At 37.7% G+C, this 21,338-nt stretch overlaps 1 protein-coding gene across 8 annotated transcripts in view; it reads left to right on the top strand.

The window, feature by feature from the left end:
- Nucleotides 1-21,338, top strand: part of PARD3 (par-3 family cell polarity regulator) — a 658,895-nt gene that overhangs the window by 427,966 nt on the left and 209,591 nt on the right. For all 8 annotated transcript variants that reach the window (XM_065400237.1, XM_065400238.1, XM_065400236.1 and 5 more), the window contains 2 exons: nucleotides 9,308-9,496; nucleotides 9,953-10,123. In XM_065400237.1, coding sequence (XP_065256309.1) covers nucleotides 9,308-9,496; nucleotides 9,953-10,123 — 360 coding nt within the window. The remainder of the gene's footprint in view (nucleotides 1-9,307; nucleotides 9,497-9,952; nucleotides 10,124-21,338) is intronic.

Below are 21,338 nucleotides of genomic sequence, written 5' to 3'. Positions count from 1 at the left end.
CTCTGGCAAGGTAAAGGAGGCTTAATAACTAACAATGGGAACATTAGCAGCCTGCTTCCTTAGTTGTTACATTTCTGCTCTGCCTCAGGGACAGAGCCTGCTTCACACAGACTTACACCTCCAAGCCCCGGACGCAGCAACAGCGAGTGACAGGGACAGAGTGAGTGTGTCTCACTTGTTCGCACGCGGGCACATGCCCAGCCCCACCCCCTTAACATCTCTCCAGGGACACATGCATGCTCAGCCTCCCTCTTCCCCCCTGTGGTGATCTTCTCTGCTGCTGGCTGCTCCCAACAAACGCACCCGGGCTGCTGCAGAAGGGGCGTATGTTCCCCTCAGATTTCTTTGCTCCCCCATTTTTCTGCGGACGAGCCATGAAATCTGCAGAAGGTATGAATTCTGCACCCCCACAGGGGCACAGAATTCCCCCAGGAATAACATTGATATTTTGCCTAAGGGGAGTAGCATAGGTTCTCATCACTTCTTTTAGAGGTAATTCATACAGATCTTTAGTTTACATCGAAGCTTTGCCCTATGGAAGAAATAGAACTGTCTCTTTCACAAGGAGCCTGAATTTCTTACAGGTGCTGTGCACCTATATACCCCATTGAGTTCATCTGGAGCCATAGGTGCTCAGCGTGTTTGAAAGTTGAGTCCATGCAGTATAGTCTGAATAGTTTTAGCCTATATGCATATACTGAGGACAGTACTGACATTTCATGTGGGATGTTATTACCAGATGGGGAGAGGTTTGCCTGCTGATGAGGTTGGCAGTGTTATTTTCTCTTATGTTGATTGTCTGTATCATGAATGATTGATGCCGATTATTTTTTATAACTTCTTGTTATATACAGGATTATATGCAGCTTTTGTCTTCTAATAATTTGGTACTGATAGCAAGGGATGTGAGGATGATTGCACTGGCTTCAAAGCTTTTTTTAGGGTAGTTTTGAATGGCTTCAGATTACATTTTTAATAAAGCTGCAGTCTAAGAAACTGATGGCTTTTTAAAAAAGAAAGAGAATCTAATCTTCTGCAGGATACTGCTGTGTTTACACTCTTTTACCATTGGACATAAAATATTACTGATTGATTTATATGGAGTATTAAAGAAGAGAGTTGAGCCAGCAGTCCACAGTGAATGATGTATATAACAAATTTAACATTTAACATTTTCTGTTTGTGAATTTTCTTGAAATGAACGAGTTAATAATTTCCGTGGATAATTCCCATCCTGTAGTCCAGGGGTCAGCAACCTTTCAGAAGTGGTGTGCCGAGTCTTCATTTATTCACTCTAATTTAAGGTTTCGTGTGCCAGTAATACATTTTAATGTTTTTAGAAGGTCTCTTTCTATAAGTCTATAATATATAATTAAACTATTGTTGTATGTAAAGTAAATAAGGTTTTTAAAATGTTTAAGAAGCTTCATTTAAAATTAAATTAAAATGCAGAGCCCCCCGGACCAGTGGCCAGGACCCGGGCAGTGTGAGTGCCACTGAAAATCAGTGCCATACGTTGCCTCCCCTGCTGTAGTCAATCATAAGCAGCTTGCCAAAAGTATAAGATGCTTGAAATTTGAAATTCAATCTGGTTGTTAGATTTGGTTGGGCATGTAGGTCACATGGTATTTTTTTCCCTGGTTGCATGTGTAGATTTTAGGATTAGGTTTCTAATTTGAACACTCATGTTAAAAATGTAAAATTTTCTTACTGCACTGTGGGCTCTGAAGTCTTCAAGTATGAGTTCTTCCTTGGCACTCAATCCAGAAGACACTGAGAGGTGAAGTGGCTTGCCAACATCACCCAGAAAGTCAATTGAAATACTTTGTTTCCATGACCATTCCTGCCAATGAAATTGTTTGATAGAATATTGGCGGAAAGCAAGCCTATAGGGGCGTAAATACAGGGCATGGGATATTTAACTTTTTTTTTTTAATTATTCAAGAGAACACCCATGTAAATTTTTTTATATTGCCTCAGCTTTATTAACGTTATCTTGTATAGCAAGCTGGTGGCTCAATATGGATTTAAATTAAGGTCACCATCTTTACAACTTTGACCTCTGGAAAAAAGCAAGTCTGTCACAATATCACGCGGTAGATATCCAACATAAGGACATAAGAATCGCCATGCTGGGTCAGACTAATGGTCCGCCCAATATCCTGTCTTTCAACAATGGCCAATACCAGTTGCATCAGAGGAAATTAACATAACAGGGAAATTATTGAGTGATCCATCTCCTGTTGTCCAGTACCAGCTTCCGGCAGTCAGAGGTTTAGGGACACCTAGAGCATGGGTTTTCATCCCTGACCATTTTGGCTAATAGCCATTGATGGACCTATCCTCCATGAACTTATTTAATTCCTTTTTTTAACTTATTTATACTTTTGGCCTTCACAACATCCCCTGGCAACAAATTCCACAGGTTGACTGTGTATTGTGTGAAGAAGTACTACCTTATGTTTGTTTTAAACCTGCTGTCTATTAATTTTATTTGGGTGACCCTTGTTTCTTGTGTTATGTGAAGGGGTAAATAACATTTCCTTATTTACTTTCTCCACACGATTCATGATTTTCTATCCTCACCTCATGATGCAACATCAAAATGTTCTGTAGTTGCTTTACACAACACTGCGATGTGATGAAGCTGACCCACCCTGAAAGATAATTTTAGGGTAGTTTTAATACAGTGTTTGTAGTATGTGGCCATAGCCAAGTCATGGATTGCTTTGTGGATTCTAGCATGAAAGCCAACAAGGGAAGGAATTGTAGATAGTTTGTGTGTCCTGAAGAAACTTTTCCCTGGTCAGCCAAAGAGAGCAAAGGGTCGGGGCTTGCTGAGCCAAAAGCCGTTTCTATCATGACAGTTGTGGTCCCCTAGAATCTCCAGCTGGTCTCAACAGACCCTGTCCAGTGGTCGTGGGGACTGCTTGTCTAAATGTTAAATGTTTGTGTTTGCTAAAATTTGAAGAAGTCTGGGTTCTGCATTTCCTTCTCTTGTGGGCAGACCCTGGGGGGTGAAGGGAAGGGAGGAGGAGGATAGGGGGTTTAAAAATCATTTTGCGACTGATAGGTGAGGGAGCAGGATTTTCAGTTACCATTTATTTTACAGTAATAGCTGGAGGCTTCCAACCAAGCTTAGGTCCATTTGTGTTTGGCACTATTACACACACGTGGTAGGGTAGAGTCTCTGCCCTGGAAAGCTTACAGCCTGAATAGATGAGACAGACAAAGGGCAGAAGGGGAAAAAGAGGCACTGAGAGGTTCAAGTGATTTGCCAAGGTTACCTGGCAGGTCAGTGGCAGAGCTAGGAATAGAGCCTAGGTCCCCTTACTCCCATACTCTTATACACTGATGTTGCCTCCATTGGAAGTTGTAGTGTGCTCTCACCACAAACTGCTGCAAAGCCAGGATTTTTTTCCTTTGGTTTGCTGGCTTTCTCTCAGATATGTCAGCTTTCGCTGTCTTCCAGGTCATGCTATGGGAGAAGTGTTCAGGGTTAGGATCTTATGTGATCAGTGTGCTGGGCACTGAAGTTCTTTCATGAACCAGAGATAGCTTGGAAAGAAGAGCTATTTTATGGGCTTTCTGGGTTGAGCCACATGCCATTGGATTAGTGCCCAGGTTTTCAGTTCTACAGCACAGAAGTCTGTGAAGTATCAGGGTTATTTTTACCACTACTTATGGGTTTTAGTACATAGTGTGGGAAAAGTTTGAGAAAGAGCAAAACTTTGAGATAAGAGCATATTAGCTTTAATTGTACCCATTGTAGTAGCTACCACTGACCATTACCTGTGTGATCCAAAGTAGTTGATAATTGTTACGCTGATTTCACCTGTTTCACAGAGTTTAGAAATGTATGACAAGCAGTTTGTTTATAGCAGTGGTTCTCAATCAGGGATACCCAGAAGGCTTCCAGGAGGTACATCAACTCATCTAGATATTTGTCTAGGTTTACAAAAGGCTACCAAAAGGCACTAGTGAAATCAGTACAAACTAAAATTTCATACAATGACTTATTTATACTGCTATACAGTATACCCTGAAATGTAAGTACAGTATTTATATTCCAATCTATTTATTTTATAATTATATTGTAAAAATGAAAAAGTAAGCGATTATTCAGTAATTGCGTGCTGTGACAGTTCTGTATTTTTATGTCTGATTTTGTAAGCAAGTAGTTTTCAAGTAAGGTGAAACTTGGGGTATGCAAGACAAATCAGACTCCTGAAAGGAGTACAGTAGTCTGGAAAGGTTGAGAACCACTGGTTGATAGAGTTCTGATCAATTGATTTAAATATTGATTTTAAACTAGTTATAACAATCATTGTAAGTGAATAAATCCACAGGTCAGAACAGTAGTCGTGTGATCGTAAAAAGAAAAATATTAGTATAGACAAGCAGTGGTATTCTTATACCCAGGTAAATAAGAAAACATGTGGAAATACTTAGACTTCTGCTTTCACAATGCTTTAATTTCATACTAAATGAAAATCACGTTAGCATTTTTGTTACTTTGAAAAACGCCTGCAAAATAAACTTTCTCTTGCACTTTTATTATCCATTTTAAGCAATAAATTGAAAGCATCTTTGAAGATGGAGTATCTGTGTTTGCTATCAAACTGAAATTTCTTTTGCATGGCCATGAACCCAAATCCTTTGCTTTAGAATAAATCACAACTAGTAAGAGAGCAGGATTACTTCAATGCTAGTTCAGTAAAACACTACTAGTATATAAACAAATTCCTAACTTAATCTGCATATAACATGCAAATAATTTCTCTTTGCTGGGATTAAAATTTAAGCAGACCACATTTCCCATAAAATGTTTTTTTTTTTAAAAAACCACTCATTTCAAATATAGTTTTTGATATTTAGCAGCTGCTATTTGATTTGTACAGACTGCAGTCTCTGCCAGATGTGACATATTAACTTAGCCAATATGAATGATGAGACTTGGTATATATGTGCAAATAAGATTCATTATTGTTTGTTTAACATATGGAGGAAATTAAAATACTTAACCTAGGAAGAGTTAGGGAGGGAAAGAGAGCACAAGATTTTTTTATATTAGTCAGTTTTGAGGAAATTCAAGATAAGTTCTACATCAATTTATAACTAGACAAATAGACACTCTAAGCCAGTAAAACCCATAATGCTTAAAAAAAAAAAAAAAAAGATTGTAACATACTACAAGTCACTTTCTTTCTCTTTTTAAAAGTATTTTTTATCAGAGGGAAACATAGATGGCATCTCTGTGTGTCACTTTTAAATCGATGGACAATGTTTCCTCCACTGGAGGCCCAATTTCATGTCTAAATGAGCTCCTCTTATTGTATTTGTCTTTAATGCATATCCACCCAGGACTCAGAAGCTTTCAGTGTTCCTTCTCAGGAGAGGCCAAAAACTGAAATTGCAGAGGTGTGTTGCAGACCACCCACATGCACTGTTTCTAGTACATCTAGCCATCATACATCTAGCCAGTACTTACATAAATACTAAATTTTGCCTCCGGGAAAACAGTTATCTGTAGACAAAATGAGCTGCTATTGACTCCTTTTAACTCTTATGTGTTTGTAGATGTATGTACACACACACACACGTGTGTGTGTGTGTGTGTATACACACACACACACACACACGTATATATATGTGTGTGTGTGTGTATATGTACACGGAGAGAGAGAGTGTTGTGATGAGGTTTGGTTTAAGGGCTTGCTTAATATGAAATTGGAATCATCCACATAACTCATGAGTGGTGAAGCCATAAATGATTTTTGCAGGTCATTCCTAACAAGTGTCAATAAAGCCTTCACATCACATCAAACCAAATTATCATGTGTCCTGTATATGTCACACATAACTGAATAAGTATTTTAGAAATATTTCAGACAATTTTTATGAATTTTTTTGAGACTTTTTTAAATCTTACGATCTGTAAAGCCATGATCTCTTAGTACCATGAATCCAACTGTACAGGCCTCTGAGAAAGAGAAGAAAATAATGAATGCATTCTAAAAATCTTGTTAAAATGCAGTAAAATTCCTTTCAATACATAAAAATGCTATGATTTTTAGAGTCAGATTATACTGGGACTTTCCAAGGCTACAAGCAAAAGACAGAAGCTGGGACTCTTCCCTTTCCAGTGATGTAAGGCTACCATTTCTAGCTCTAGTGTCACCTTAAACCTATCACTTGTCCAGAACTAAATAGATCTGTTCTTAGCTTTGGGTCGGTGTAATTTTGAAGCCAAAATTCCACATTTGGAAGAAAAGAAGAAAACCTCTCTTTTGGCGATTGGCTTACAAACTATTAATAATACTAAATGGAGGCTGATGGCATTGCCCTAAGGTTTGGAATGTTACAAGCTGCAGCACAGATGGACTAATGGAGGCAGAGTGCGGGTAGAGTGGTCAAAGTTAGGGCAAGTGTTTAGAGGCTTCAGGTAAATGCAATTTATAACATAGTTGTATAATTTATCACATGGGTATCATCACCATGTATGTAGGATTGTATATATGCTAATGAAAAATGAGTTTAGTCCTTAAATGGTCTGCTTTTTATTCTATAAATAATTTAGAGATATGTGTTCTTTCAATCTGAGTGAGTGTACAAAGCTTTTTAACTCAATGCTTTGAAAGAAATCAAGAATGAACTGGAGTTTGCCTGAGAGCCCCATGATAAATTTAATTTCTGTTCATTTCTTTATATATTATTGCAAAGTAACAACAGAAAAGTTTTAGTGACTTAGTTACTGCTGAGAAAAAATGATGTCTAAGCTTCCTCAGAGAATGAACCTTGTCTGTAGAGAATGCCGCCTGCTTTGTAACCACAGCAAGCCCCTTTGAAAACTCATCCCAGCTTGATTGAAAATTGCTTCCCCCATTAGGTGGGAGTAGTTTGTTGATTTCTCCATCCCATGCTGGTTATTCTTTAGCTGATCCCAGACGAGGTCTTGCAAAGAGAAGACTTCCAAGCAGGAAATTTCTCTATAGGGATAGCAGCAGGAAGTGATAAGAAGGAGATGCTGTTACTAAAATGATAAAATGGACTTAGCAGATTGTCAGTGGTTCCATTTTTACCTTTGTGGAAAATTACAAGTTTTATGATCATTCTAAAATCAGGGCTGAGTTATTAATGGCAGTTTAGGACAGAAACATCATCTGTTCTTTATCTTATTACCTTTTATCTCCATATTCAATGTATCTAAACACTTCCACAAGTTTGCTCTAGTCAAGAAAGTTTATAATTTAAATGTATACTATATTCATATTATATTTAAAAAGTAGAACATTTATCTCAAATATCACTTATTATGAATTGATGCAAGGTGTGAATTTGAAGCCAAAAATTCACCTACATATTTTATCACCCATCGAATTTTTATTACAAATTACATACTTGAGCAGCTTCATTCATTCAGTTGAAGTCATTTCAGATGACCTTTCCTTCAGCAGACTGTCTGAACAGAATGTTGTATGGTTGCTAATTGTTTTGGACATGGTGTGTGAAAAATCTTAAGGGAGGTGAATGTTGTTCAGGGATCACAGTACATAGATTCTCTTGTGTGTTTATTTCAGGCATGTCAAAGTATATGAAGCAATAAATTTTTTCTGCATATCAGCTAATCATGAAAATAATGTTGAGGTGTTTGATTGACATACTGAAGCTGTTAATTTGGAGTGTATCAAGATCAAATGGAAGTTATTGCAATTAGGCAGTGATTGTGTTTTATTTTCATTTTAAATTTTTAAATGCCACATTTTACATTTTTGTGCATTTTAATGCTGTTGAGTGATGTTCTTGGTGCAATTTTTATAGTTTTTAAATTGAGATTCTTACTGTTCAATATGACTTCAACGCAAATTTTATTTTTATATAATTGTTGGTATATTATTGTTGGCTAGGGAAAATTTTAGTACAATCTGTGTGTTTCCATGCTCTGCAGCATTGTGATTACCAATTAAAGGGGCATTGTCAATTTAAAATTATATGTTGTTATGGCTTTGCCTCAGTGTACCAGGTCTTGACACCCAACCTCTCAGGGAGGGTTAGGGGTAACAAAAATGATCCCACTACAAAGAAGGTGGATGAACTAGATGACCCACCTAGAGGCTCCTAGCCACACACACAATTCTGTATCACATATCTTTGGAAACAGGAGGCTGTCTCACATATTAATATCTCCTTTTGTATGGTGGAGTGGTACAGTAGAGACTGTTTTATTTCAATACTCACCAGTCTCCGTGTGTAGTGCTTACTGTTATTTCAAGCATCTCTTTTCACTCAGATGTCTTTAGAAGAATTTTGCATAAAAATGATGGTATATAGAAGGGAAAACAAACTAGTTGATCTAACATCCCCTCCCCAGCTTGACCTCTCTCTGTCTGCATGGATATGTGAATGCTGCTCCAGTTCTGGCTACTCAGTGGGCCCCTGCCCCTCATAGCAGTAAGCAGCCAACTCTCCACTGCAGTAGTTGCTTGGGCTGGCCTCATCTCAGCTGGAGGTGAAGTTGGAAGCCAGCTGCCTGCAGTTGAACAGCTAGGAGGAAGCATGGATGGGTGTCACTGAGCAGCTGCCTGCCACATAGTCCAGGGACATTGGCTGGGATAGTAGTTCCTTGGGATGGATTTTCTAAAACTGTGCTCATGAATTCAGAAAAGAGGGCATGGGATGTATTCAGAGGAATCCGGGACCAGAGGGGTGGGGGGAATAAGAACAGTGGTGAGGGGCAGAGCAAGGAAAGAAAGGAAATAGTGGTTGGTTGGACCCAGCCTTGACTGTGCAGGTTTTTTTGGCACCCGAGAGCAAAAAGGTTTCCTGTTGCTGATCTCAGCTGTAACATTTTTCAAGACATTTATTTTAATGCTGCTAATTCCAAATGTAGAAATTGGGGCAAGTGAGTAATATTTATCTATCTTCCTGCTGTTTGTTTCCTCCTGTATTTTCAAGTAAGAAAGTATAATACTTTAAATACTTCTAATACAGTTTACCTCTGGCTAGTAAAATGGTTAGTGTCAGTATTGAAAGTGCTTCATATATATGGCACTTAAACCTTTTTACTAGCCAATGATGGGTTAAGCATATGCGCACGCGGACACACACTCTCTCCCCCATCTGATCCTAGGAATCATCTGGAGGTGATACCAGATGCTCGATTAACATGGATTTCTCCATGGAACTTCAGTGGGAAATATTGTGATATTGCAGTTAAAGAACATTTCTTTAACATTACCTGTAGCTGGAAGACAATTGCAAGCAAAAAACATTTTAAAATAATGCCATGCTAATCCTTTCCTGACAGAAATCAGAGGAAGAAGATCTTGTTCTTACACCCGATGGCACCAGGGAATTCCTGACATTTGAAGTTCCACTTAATGATTCTGGATCAGCTGGTCTTGGTGTCAGTGTCAAAGGTAACCGGTCAAAAGAAAACCATGCGGATTTGGGAATCTTTGTCAAGTCCATTATTAACGGAGGAGCAGCGTCCAAGGTAAGAGGAATATCCGTCTGTCTTTGTTTTCCCACTATTTAGGCCACAGCTTTCAGGAGAATGGGATTTCTGTGTTCATTGGAAATAGTATTTTCTAATTTCTCTCTCAAATGTAGCTTTTAGATTGCTACTCAGATTCACATATTTGTGTGTCTCAGGATTTAAACAACCTTTAAAGGCTCTCTGGAAGGAAGAAAGCAATCACTGGCACATTTCAATTAGTATGCTATTTGGGTAAACAGATTATGATAATGGCTTGAAGTGCAAATGTATAAATGATTGGAACAGACACTTCCTACAATGGCTGCTTAAAAGCTATTATACCAGTGTTCATTTGGACATAAACTATTAGGATTAAGCGAAGTTGGGTTTTTTGTTTTTTTTTTTACTAAAGACATAAACTTCCTTTATCACACATTATTTTATGTGACTGACCGCTACCTTTTCTTTTGCCAGGATGGCAGGCTTCGAGTGAATGATCAGCTAATAGCAGTAAATGGAGAATCATTATTAGGCAAGACAAACCAAGATGCTATGGAAACCCTAAGAAGGTCCATGTCTACAGAAGGAAACAAACGAGGAATGATTCAGCTTATAGTAGCTAGACGAATAAGTAAATGCAATGAGGTAAAGAATACACTCTTTATTTAGTGTCTGAAAGCTTTAAATACTTTTGGATATTCTTGTTGATATAAGATTTGATGCTTCCTTCGAGGCCAGGAAAATAGTACTTGAGAATCTACAAGAATGTAAAAAGAACAGGAGTACTTGTGCCACAAGTATTCCTGTTATTTTTGCGGATACAGACTAACACGGCTGCTACTCTGAAACCTACAAGAATGTAGTGTGGAATTATTTCAATTTCAGTTTTATACACATTAAACTTATTACCAGAACAATGAAGTTTATTTCTCATGAGTATATTATTTCTTTTTGAGCATATTTATCAATAAATAATAGGAAACACTACATAGAGGTACATTGATTTTGTAATTGGATTACACTATCAATGTGAGTATAGGAGTTTTTGTGCAATATTTTTTTCTCAAATGCAATTTATGCTTTTATACTTTAGGTTTAGTGGTCTTTCTTTTTTCATTCTCAAAACTGTTTTTAATTTGTGATCAAATGATCTTAGTGTTAACTGCCTTCTTACCATCTGAAGTATAGGTTATTAGAAAGAAAACCAGCACAGATTTATATTATTTCTTATACTTGGGGATCCAGATTTTCTCATCTCATTAGCACTGAAGGAATTCTGACTTTTTATATTGGTCTTATCCTATCTAATCAGAAGAATTGTTGGGGAGAGGGGAAATCTCACTCAGCGATTTTTCAGGAAGTCTTCCATTTCTGTCTGCTGTCAAATTTTTTATCTGCTTCTACATGCTGAGGATGAAATGTTCTAAATTTGGGTAACACAGGGCTTATTAAAAGGTCTATATGAAGGAAATCTACCAATTCTTAATGGAAACTTAGCAAATGTGTTGGGATAATATTTTTATAAATATAATGGGGCAAATCCAGCCATATAAGTCAGCAGGATTTGTGTACGCACTTACATTAGAACTGGATTTAATTAAGAAGAGATTTTGAAATTAATCATGGTTGCTACACAAAAGTCACATGTCAACAATAGCAAAACTCAGTCTGTGTTTCTCCTGATTCCAGCCTGGAGATCTTGTGCCTGACCCAAATATAATAAAATGTACTTGTGAGGAAGAGAGGGCTGTGTCCACTTGGCTCTCATTTACCAGTTTTGTAGCTTTCCCAAGCCCTTGGAGGGTTAGTGAGATGAACCATGGTGACCTACCTGGTTCAGTGTTGTGCAGTTATTGGCACTGCCTGCACCCTTGGTAAACTGTATTTAAGCAAGATTTTTTGAGACTACTGTTTTCTCCTGGAATGCTTACTTTCACCACGCTTGCCAAAAGCAAAACATGGTGGCTGTGGAATTTGCATGATGGAATGTAGCTTTCACAGGCCAAAAAATGACCTTCCTGCCCAGTAGGAGAGATACAGGCCCAGTTGCTTACAGTCGCTATGCCCAGGGACATAAAAAGAAAAGCAAAAACTCTTCTCGGGTGGGTCCCACAGTCCTCTCCCTAAACTGCCTTTTGTCATTTATTTAGGAACAGTCCAGTCTTTAAACCCCAAGCTGATGGCCAACAGGACTGGGATGCATCTCCCCACTTTTATGTACAGCATTAAGTAACTGACAATTATGGTAGTATTTTCCTACCTGAGAAGCATCATATATTGGTCATTTCTTGGACTGTGCTAGATTCTGGCTGCCAGACTTATGAACCTATAGTGTGGCAAACCTTACGTCAGCAACAGTGGTGAGCATTACTCTCTGGTGGGCAAGTGTGTCATCCTGAAATCTCTCTCCAGCTGCCACCTAACCATTATGCAGCCTCAATAAAGTTTTATTTGAAAAGTGCTCTGAGCTGTGTCCCAAACAAACCATCCACATGCCAGCAAGTCTACAAAATAGAAGGAATGGCATGGTGAAGGCCTAGACTAATGCAACTCATCCAAAGAGGGGTGTGCTTCAAAAAGTATTCACATCAGTCGACTTCTGCATTTTCAGATGGTCATAAAGAAAATTGTACCTCTTGTCATAGTAAAATATTAGAGAAAAGACAGTCTGTCTTGCCTTTTTGGAGAATCTGGTCAAAAATGAAAGCGTGCTTGTATTCTCAAGAATGTATGTAAAAATTGCACTTTCCTGTTTGACTGGTTGTATTCCCTGTGTTTGTTAGAGTTGTATATGCCAACTTTGGTGACAAAAAATAGTTTATGTTCCTGTTAGTCTTGCAGAGCCAACACAAGATGGAGGGAGCTAGATTATGTATGTTTCATCTTGTGTATCGTCAAAATTGTTTATTACCATTGCAATTACCTAGGGGTTTAATTTGGCCTGCAAAACCATTAAAAGTGGTGATCATTCCTATGAAGTAAGAATCCTGCTTAGCTCTCAGTCCACAGATTGTATTTGCCAGGCTAGCTGATAGAAAAAGCTTCTTTTTTTAAGATGCCAGCCCAGTAAACAATTTTGCAATTTGAAAATCAAGGTGGGTTCTTTCATAATACTGTCTTGTAACCCCACCTGTTGTTAGCAATAAGATAGAATCAGTTGGATATTAAGGATGTGGGGTACATGAAGCTTACCTATTGAATTTTTTTGAAATTTTTTAAATTCCTTGTAAATATTGTTTTCAATGGTTATCTTTTTACTTGTAAAATTAGTCCATTTAATCTGGAGTTGGGGGCCTGGGGAGAGAGAAGGGTAGAGAGAATAAAGTGGAAGTGTAGAATAGCACATTTTAGAGTCCCTTTTCAGAGCAGAATTTCAGTCTAAGGCCTAATCCTGTTTCCTCTGAATGAAATAAGTTTTTGGCCATTAAATGGAATGGAAGTAAGATTAGTAGACATGGTTCTACAAGGGACAGATAGTTAGGTTTTTAAATTAAATAGCATCTTTACATTTCTAAATTCTGAGCTTACTTCAATTTGAGCAGTTTGAAAGGTTTGGAAAGCTTTTTCAAATATTTCATTTGTCATAGTCACATTATTTTTATACAACTCCAGTGCCACACTAAGCTTATAAAACAATTGAAGCTACAATAACTGCTCTAAAAACTACATAAACATCACATTTTGTCTTAGTCAACATGCTAATGAGGGGATCATTTGTACTGACTGGTCAAATATAACACAGTAGAATCAAAAGAGACCAGTATAATTTCCCAGAAGGTAAAAAACATTATTGTTATTGCTTTAGTAATAAGCAGTAAGCATTGTCTCTAGAAGAAGGTTTCATTAACTCACCAGAAGATAGAGTATAATCCACCCAGGCTTTCAAGTACATTGTGATATAGTAAATATTGAAATAAGCATGGAGTGGGTGGTTGTTATGAATAAACTTCAAACCAAGCCAGGTGTTTGAATTTCTCTGCTCTACAACAGGGCAGGGCACAATCATGTAGTTAAATGTCTGTCAAGATCTCCATTATAAACATTGCAAAACCATTATAAACCCGTGTTTACGATCTCAGCCATTTCAAGTGAAATAATGCCGTTGATATTACATGTAAGTTGCTAGCCCAGAGGTGATGAGTATATATTTTAAACATTCTGGGTTTTTCTGGTTGTTGGTATTTTAAATAAACTTAATAAAGTTACATCTTTAGCTAAAATCTATATTATCAAATTTAAAATTTTTGGGTACTCTGTGATGCATAACATAAGAGCAGCCATAGTGGGTCAGACCAATGGTCCATCTAGCACAGCATGCTGTCTTCCAACAGTGACCAATACAGGTGCGTCTGAGGGAATGAACAGAACAGGTAATCATCAAGTGATCCATCCCCTGTCACCCATTCCTAGCTTCTGTGCCACAGAGGCTAGGGATACTTCAGAGCATGGTTTTGCATCCCTCCGATGTATAAGTAGTATTGTATATTGACCCCCAAATATACTGGAAAACTGAGGCACAGAAAGGTTAAGTGATGTACTCAGTGTCAAACATCAGTAGCAGAGATGGGTAGAGTTTGCAGTAGGATGGTCTTAAAATTAATATTGGCTATATTTAATAAAGGTTTCTGGACCTGCCAGCAGGTTTCTAATGATCTATCAACCAGCTTTCTGCCCGCTTAGCACATTGATGCCTTGTGTCATGGGGCCAGCATTTCCTGTTAAATCATTGTGATGCCTAAGATGTAAAAATAAATGCCTGGCTCCTTACATTAGGTTTTTTTTTATTATTATTATGCTGGTTGGACAGACAGCTGGCTTCTGTATCACCATAATGCGTGCACAACCCTCAAGCACCAGCACCCGCCAAATCAGCACAGCTGTCAGGCATATGTATTGAGCCCAGAAAATAAGAATAATCATTATTTGCTCAGCTCTATTTCCCCCTTCTCCCTCCATCCTGGACAGCTTGAAATGACAGATACCCACACTGGCACTGAGTTACTCATTGTATGGGACAGGTGAATATCTGCTATCAGGAGGGAGACTAGTACATGGTCACTCATGTTGCAATAAGACAAAGGTTTCCATAGTCTAATTAACTTGTTCAATTAAGGATTTTCAAGAAATTTTTGAGACTCACTTAGCTCCAAACATGCCAAAAGAAAACACGTTTGGTAGATTTCCGTGCTCCTAAATCCTTTGTGTGACTCTGCTCATCTCTCTTCCTCCTGCCTTCCGAATGCAGAACAGAGCACAGCTCAGAGCAATAGCAAGCCCCTGCCCTCATCTATTTTAACACTAAAGTGATCGGAACTGGCTCACCTGTACCACTCATCACTTTGAGGTAATTTGGGTGCATTATAGAGGGAGGAAACGGGGCAAACAAATTAGCCTTCCTGCTTGTATATGTGTGAATGCATTTAACGCTAGTTGCCATACTGAGACATAAAGTACATCCATATTCCAACCTCCAGTTTCTCTTGGAGTGGATAGTGCCACTAATTATCGATTCTGTGTCAGAAAAGATATCTCAAGTAGAATGGCCAATTTCTTAAAAATAGTTAAGCCAATAAAAAAATCTGCCCATGTATCCAAACTCCAAGCTCCAAACATATCTGGAAATTTTGAAAAGTAAATTATGGGCAAGATGTACCCCAAATCCTCATCTTCACATCTCTTCATAACTCCATCCCACACCTCGTCCTATTCCCTTCTTTCTGCTCAATCCTTTTCTTCTATCTACTCCCTTTATCTCCTTCACCCACATTTTTCTTATGCCTGAAACAGACTATCACTAAATGAATGCCAAGCTCCAACTGATCCCTGATTTAAAAAAAAACCAACCCAAGAAACCTCCAAAACCTATGGTGCAACTTTTTCTGCAAAGCGTTCCAGCTGGATGCACTTGCACCATTCTATGTGTGGTTTTGTGTTATGCTGGCCATGGCTTTATTAAGTAAGTTGATCGGGGCAGAGATGTGTTATTTCTTTGGTACACTGAATCAGTGGCACTGTGCTGTGGACACCAGAAGCACTTTTTATACACAATAATTAATAGCATACAAACCAGAATTAACCTCCTCACCGGCCAGTGCTTAAGTTTTCCAATTTTACAAGTTTGTACCTGGTTTCGGAGGCTAAATTAGATGTTAACAATCAAAAACCCATTTAATTTTGGCAGTAGTATTCTGAAAGGAACTGTTTTGGGAAAAGGAGGTCTGAGTAATTTGGACACATTGGCCTACAAAAAGCAGAAGAGAAGGGAAGAAGAAAGCTTGGAGAATAATTTTGTGCAGCAGAAAGGAATTTAATTCTAAAGTTAGAATGCAGTGCTCTATTTAACAAATTTCTATAGCCGCTCCTCTAAAACCACAAATGCTTTCATGTCAATCAGAGTTTTGATAAATTACATTCTGAATGGGAATGAGAGAGAGCTGCATGATTGTTCCGTTTGTAAAGATGCATGATATGAAATTTGATCGCTTATACAGATTAATATTTTGGCGGCAGATAACCTTTTGCATATTTACGGTCATAACTTCACATGGGACAATATTGTTTAAGTAACAAGGACCAAGTTAGTTGTCCTTTTATAATCCAGATAGGGAGTAGATAGTGCATATAGTTTTTAGCAAACAGCTGGTTCTCATCTGAATGATAAAGGGCCATGATGGAGATCCTCATTCATAGTTAAAAAAGCAACCAAAACCCGACTCCCTTGAGATGAAGACAACCTGCAGCGTGGAACATTTTGCTTGTGATTCTGTGATGATTTGCTTAATGCAGCCCATTATAGTTTAGTACTTGTGCATAAAGGTGGAACCATGGAGCGATGCTGCTGCTACCAGTAATCATTGAGGCAAAATGAATGGGAGCCAGTAGCATTTTTGTCAAGTATCAAAGGGGTAGCCGTTTTAGTCTGGATCTGTAAAAGCAGCAAAGAGTCCTGTGGCACCTTATAGACTTAGAGACGTATTGGAGCATGAGCTTTCGTGGGTGAATACCCACTTCGTCATGCATCCGACAAAGTGGGTATTCACCCACTAAAGCTCATGCTCCAATTCGTCTGTTAGTCTATAAGGTGCCACAGGACTCTTTGCTGCTTTAGCATTTTTGTGAGACTCTAGTCTTCATAGTCATGCCTTTATTGAAAATGGGAAGCTTTTAAGATTTTGTTTACATTAGCTGCCCTTTATCTGTTAAGCAAGTTAAATAATGCCAAGATAGCAATGAAACCAGTTTAAGAGGGAATGAAGCCACCTATCAGGAACAACAGCTCTTTATTTTTACTGTCCATTGCTTTGTCTTGCTAGCAGCATTTACTCCAACTTTGACATGTTTCAGGAAAGTTTGTGTAAAAAAACAAGGATAGGCAAAAGATTTATTGAAAAGCCCTTTGTATAACCCCCCCCATCCAGTTTTTGTTAGTTTAGAAAAGGCATTGTATCTTTTGTTAAATATTTGTGTAGCTGACTGTTGATGTCTTTATTTAGATCTCTCCTTTGAGATGCTAATTAGAAACTGAAAAAAGTCTTTCCCATGAAAATAGTAAAATACATAGTTCCTGTTACAAAGCACAACCATCTAAACACAATGATCCTGTTGTTTATTCTTTATGCACACTGCAGCTTATCAGCCTACCTGGTGTGAATTTCTATGCATTTCTCTATGATTCTAAACTTTCTTCTTGTATCTTTCTAAAAATCTGTTGGGATTGTCTCACAAGGGAGTTTGATAGTTGTCTTTAGAGCTTGGTTGTCGCATGGAAAATGATCACATTATATGGTTCAGTAAAAAGCTAGACATTTTTTACTTGAACTCAGTAATACAGGGCTATCTTTCTGGGAAAATAAATCATTTGATTGCAGGAGTGTACTAATCTATTTAGACTCATTTCCACACTTTCTTTAAACAAAGTGAAATAAAGACTAGTTCATCTTTGAATATAATTGGCATGGAAGTTAAATTCCTGAATACTCTACATATTTTTTACAGCATTTCAAATTTTAACATTTTTCTTCTTCCCAAATTTGCCTTTGATTTCTTTGCATCAGAGGCTTAGAATATTGTTTAATTTACTTTTTAGTAAAGCTGTCACTTGTAATCTGCAATTTAAAAGAAACTAATAAAACAAATCCTCATTTCACAATTTAAACCTTATAGAGTCTAATTCACTTGCACTGCAAGTTTATTATTCTCCTGCAGCTTGACGTGCCTCCAGTTGTAATTGTGTTGACCCTTCAATGCAGTATCTCTCCACTGCTTATCAAACTGAGAAAGATAAGTCCACAATTTGGAACTTCATTAAATATCTCATTTATATTAAACAGATGATAGCTTAGAACAGAAATAATAATTTTTACAGATGTATGACCTCTGACTCTGGTCTTTGTGGTCATCATCTTTGGAATGCAGTGAATTTCTCAAATGCCCACCCAGTCTGTGTGCCTAGCATTGAGCCAGTGACCAAATGTCATATGATGTTAGCCCATTGGGTTGACTTCAAAGCCTCTCTTGTGAAGATTGTAGTTGAGTGCTTTGTAGCTCTTGAAGCAGATTTTATTTAAAGACTTTAATAGCATAAATTTCTTTGTCATGCTGTCATAAATCATAATGGGGAACCATTTTAAAAATGCTGCTTATTATTGTAAGTCGTGAAACTGCAAACTGTTATTCTTCCTTTAGAGACCATTCCTTAGAAGTGCTGAGTACTCTCAATGCTTGGTGACTTCCAAGGGATTGCAGCATGCCCCAAATCTTTTGGGAAGCATTCAGTATAGGGCTGTCGATTAATGGCAGTTAACTCACACAATTAACTCAAAAAAAAGAATCACGATAAAAAAATTAATTGTGATTCATCGTGGTTTAAATTGCACTGTTAAACAGTAGAATACCAATGGAAATTTATTAAATCTTTTTGTATGTTTTTCTACATTATTAAATATACTGATTTCAATTACAACACAGAATGCAAAGTGTACAGAGCTCACTGCATATTATTATTTTTTATTTGAAATATTTGAACTATAAAAATAAAAGAAATAGTATTTTTCAATTCACCTCGTACAAGTACTATAGTTGGAGCTCTTTATCGTGAAAGTGCAATTTACAAATGTAGATTTTTTTTGTTACACAACTGAACTCAAAAACAAAACAGTGTAAAACATTAGAGCCTACAAGTTCACTCGGTCCTACTTCTTGTTCAGCCAATCGCTAAGACAAACAAGTTTGTTTACATTTACAGGAGATAATGCTGCCCACTTCTTATTTACAATGTCACCTGAAAGTGAGAACAGGCATTCGCATGGCACTTTTGTAGCCCGCATTTCAAGGTATTTACAGATATGCTAAACATTCTTATGCCCCTTCATGCTTCGGCCACCATTCCAGAGGACATGCCCCATGCTGACGATGCTCGTTTAAAAAAAAAAAAATGCAATAATTACTTTGTGACTAAACTTGTTGTGGGAGAATTGTATGTCTCTTGCTCTGTTTTACCCACGTTCTGCCATATATTTCATGTTATAGCAGTCTCGGATGATGACCCAGCACATGTTGTTTGTTTTAAGAAAACTTTCATTGCAGATTTGACAAAGCACAATGAAGGTACCAATGTGTGATTTCTAAAATAGCTAAAGCACTCAAAGCAAGGTTTAAGAATCTGAAGTGCCTTCCAAAATCTGAGAGCGATGAGGTGTGGAGCATACGTTCAAAAGCCTTAAACGAGCAACACAGTGATGCAAAAACTACAGAACCCAAACCACCAAAAAAGAAAATCAACCTTCTGCAGGTGGCATCTGACTCAGATGATGAAAATGAACATGCGTCGGTCCACACTGCTTTGGATCATTATCAAGCAGAACCCGTCATCAGCATGGATGCATGTCCTCTGGAATGGTGGTTGAAGCATGAAGGGACATTGAATCTTTAGCGCATCTGGTACGTAAATATCTTGCGACTCATGGCTACAAGAGTGCCATGCAAATGCCTGTTCTCACTTTCAGGTGACATTGTAAACAAGAAGCGGGCAGCATTATCTTCTGCAAATGTAAACAAGCTTGTCTGGCTGAACAAGAAGTAGGACTGAGTGGACTTATACGCTTTAAAGATTTACATTGGGTTTTTTTAAAGCAGTTTTCTGTACATATTTCTGCATTTGTAAGTTCAACTTTCATGATAAAGAGATTGCACTGCAATCTCTGTATTAGGTGAATTGAAAAATACTATTTCTTTTGTTTTTTACAGTGCAAATATTTGTAATAAACAAAATATAGAGTGAGCACTATGCACTTTTTATTCTGTTGTAATTGAAATCAATATATTTGAAAATGTAGAAAATATCAACAAATATTTAAATAAATGGTATTCTATTATTATTTAACAGTGTGATTAATCGAGATTAATTTTTTTAATTGCACGATTAATCAAGATTATTTTTTCAATTGCTTGACAGCCCTAATTCAGTACCTTGCAGGATCTGGGCACTAGTGTATTTTGATAGATGATGAGATATTTATATGCTAAAGGATTCATATAAGAATATTGTGCATTGAGTTCTAAACACAACTTTAGATAAAATGGCCAAAACATACTGACCTTTGATGCCCTAAATGATTATAAAACAACACAATTATTTGTGCTATATTAGTTCATCAGAATTTCTCCTCAGGGGATCTGGATTCAGTTCACAAATGAAATTAATTTAATAGCTAAGCCGAGGGTTGACATTTTGTCCAAAACGCCCATCATCACTCAGTTATCAGTAACTACAAGGGTCCAAATGTCTGTGGTTCAGGCACCTCAACAAAGCTCAATAAGCAGAGGTATTGGACAGTTCAGGAATTGGATAATGGGAGATGAAGTCTCATGTCCATGGTTATTGGCCTAAGTGAAACAAGTTGGAAGTCTCAACTGGTTCCCTTGTGGACACGTGTTCACATTACTCCTGGGACCCTTATTGGAAGTCTTAGCAGAGTGGCTAACAGTTAGAGATGCTGTTGCCCCTAGATCAGTAATACTCAGACCTCAGGAGCCAAATCAGTGATCAACATTACCCGAAAGAGCCACATTAGAGTGAATTCATTGTTACATTTACTATAGTACTATATAGTCATATTATTCTCACAGCAAAATGACTGGCCAAGTATTATTATTTTATCAACTACAATTGGTGGTTAACATAGTAAAAGCATCCTGATTAGTTAATAACTTAGACTGGTTAATAATTAAATCACACAATGCTTTAATATCATGTGCTGTAGAGAGCCGCCGGAGACGCATTGAAGAGCCACTTGCAGCTTGGGAGCCTCAGTCTGAGTATCGCTGCCTTAGATGATGTCAAATTATATTTATTTCACCATATAAGAACTCTGCTTTTCCTGAAGTCTGATTCTCTATAGTACATTGAGGAAAACCTATTTTTTCTTCTTTCTGAAAATCTATTCTGCGCATATAAAAAGAGAAGTGACCAGATTCTTCCAGAGAAAATATAGGGGCACCCTCGAGACACACATGAGACAGTTCTGATGAAGGGCAGAGAAATGGTGTTTGTTCTTTCTCCCCTTATTTGCATGGCCAAGCAACATCCTTCTGCATCACATAGGGGATCTTGTATTTCATATATGGGGGAGTACTGTCTTGAGGAATCATGCTGGGCAGAGGACTCTGGGCTGTGTAAGGGACCTGTCATGTTTTGGAAATGCTGATTGTTGTGAAACTGGCAGGGATGCTGTGAAAGGCCCTGAAAACATGGGACATTCCCAGATTTGATGGGCATGTGAAATCTCTTTACCCTAAGGGTGAAAAGTGTGAGCAAAGACTTTATCATAAACAGCATGTGTTCATGTATGTCAATACTAAT

Source organism: Emys orbicularis, chromosome 2, assembly GCF_028017835.1.
Source record: "Emys orbicularis isolate rEmyOrb1 chromosome 2, rEmyOrb1.hap1, whole genome shotgun sequence".
In the NCBI taxonomy this organism is placed as follows: domain Eukaryota; kingdom Metazoa; phylum Chordata; order Testudines; family Emydidae; genus Emys; species Emys orbicularis.
This window is presented reverse-complemented; position numbering and strand designations above follow the sequence as displayed.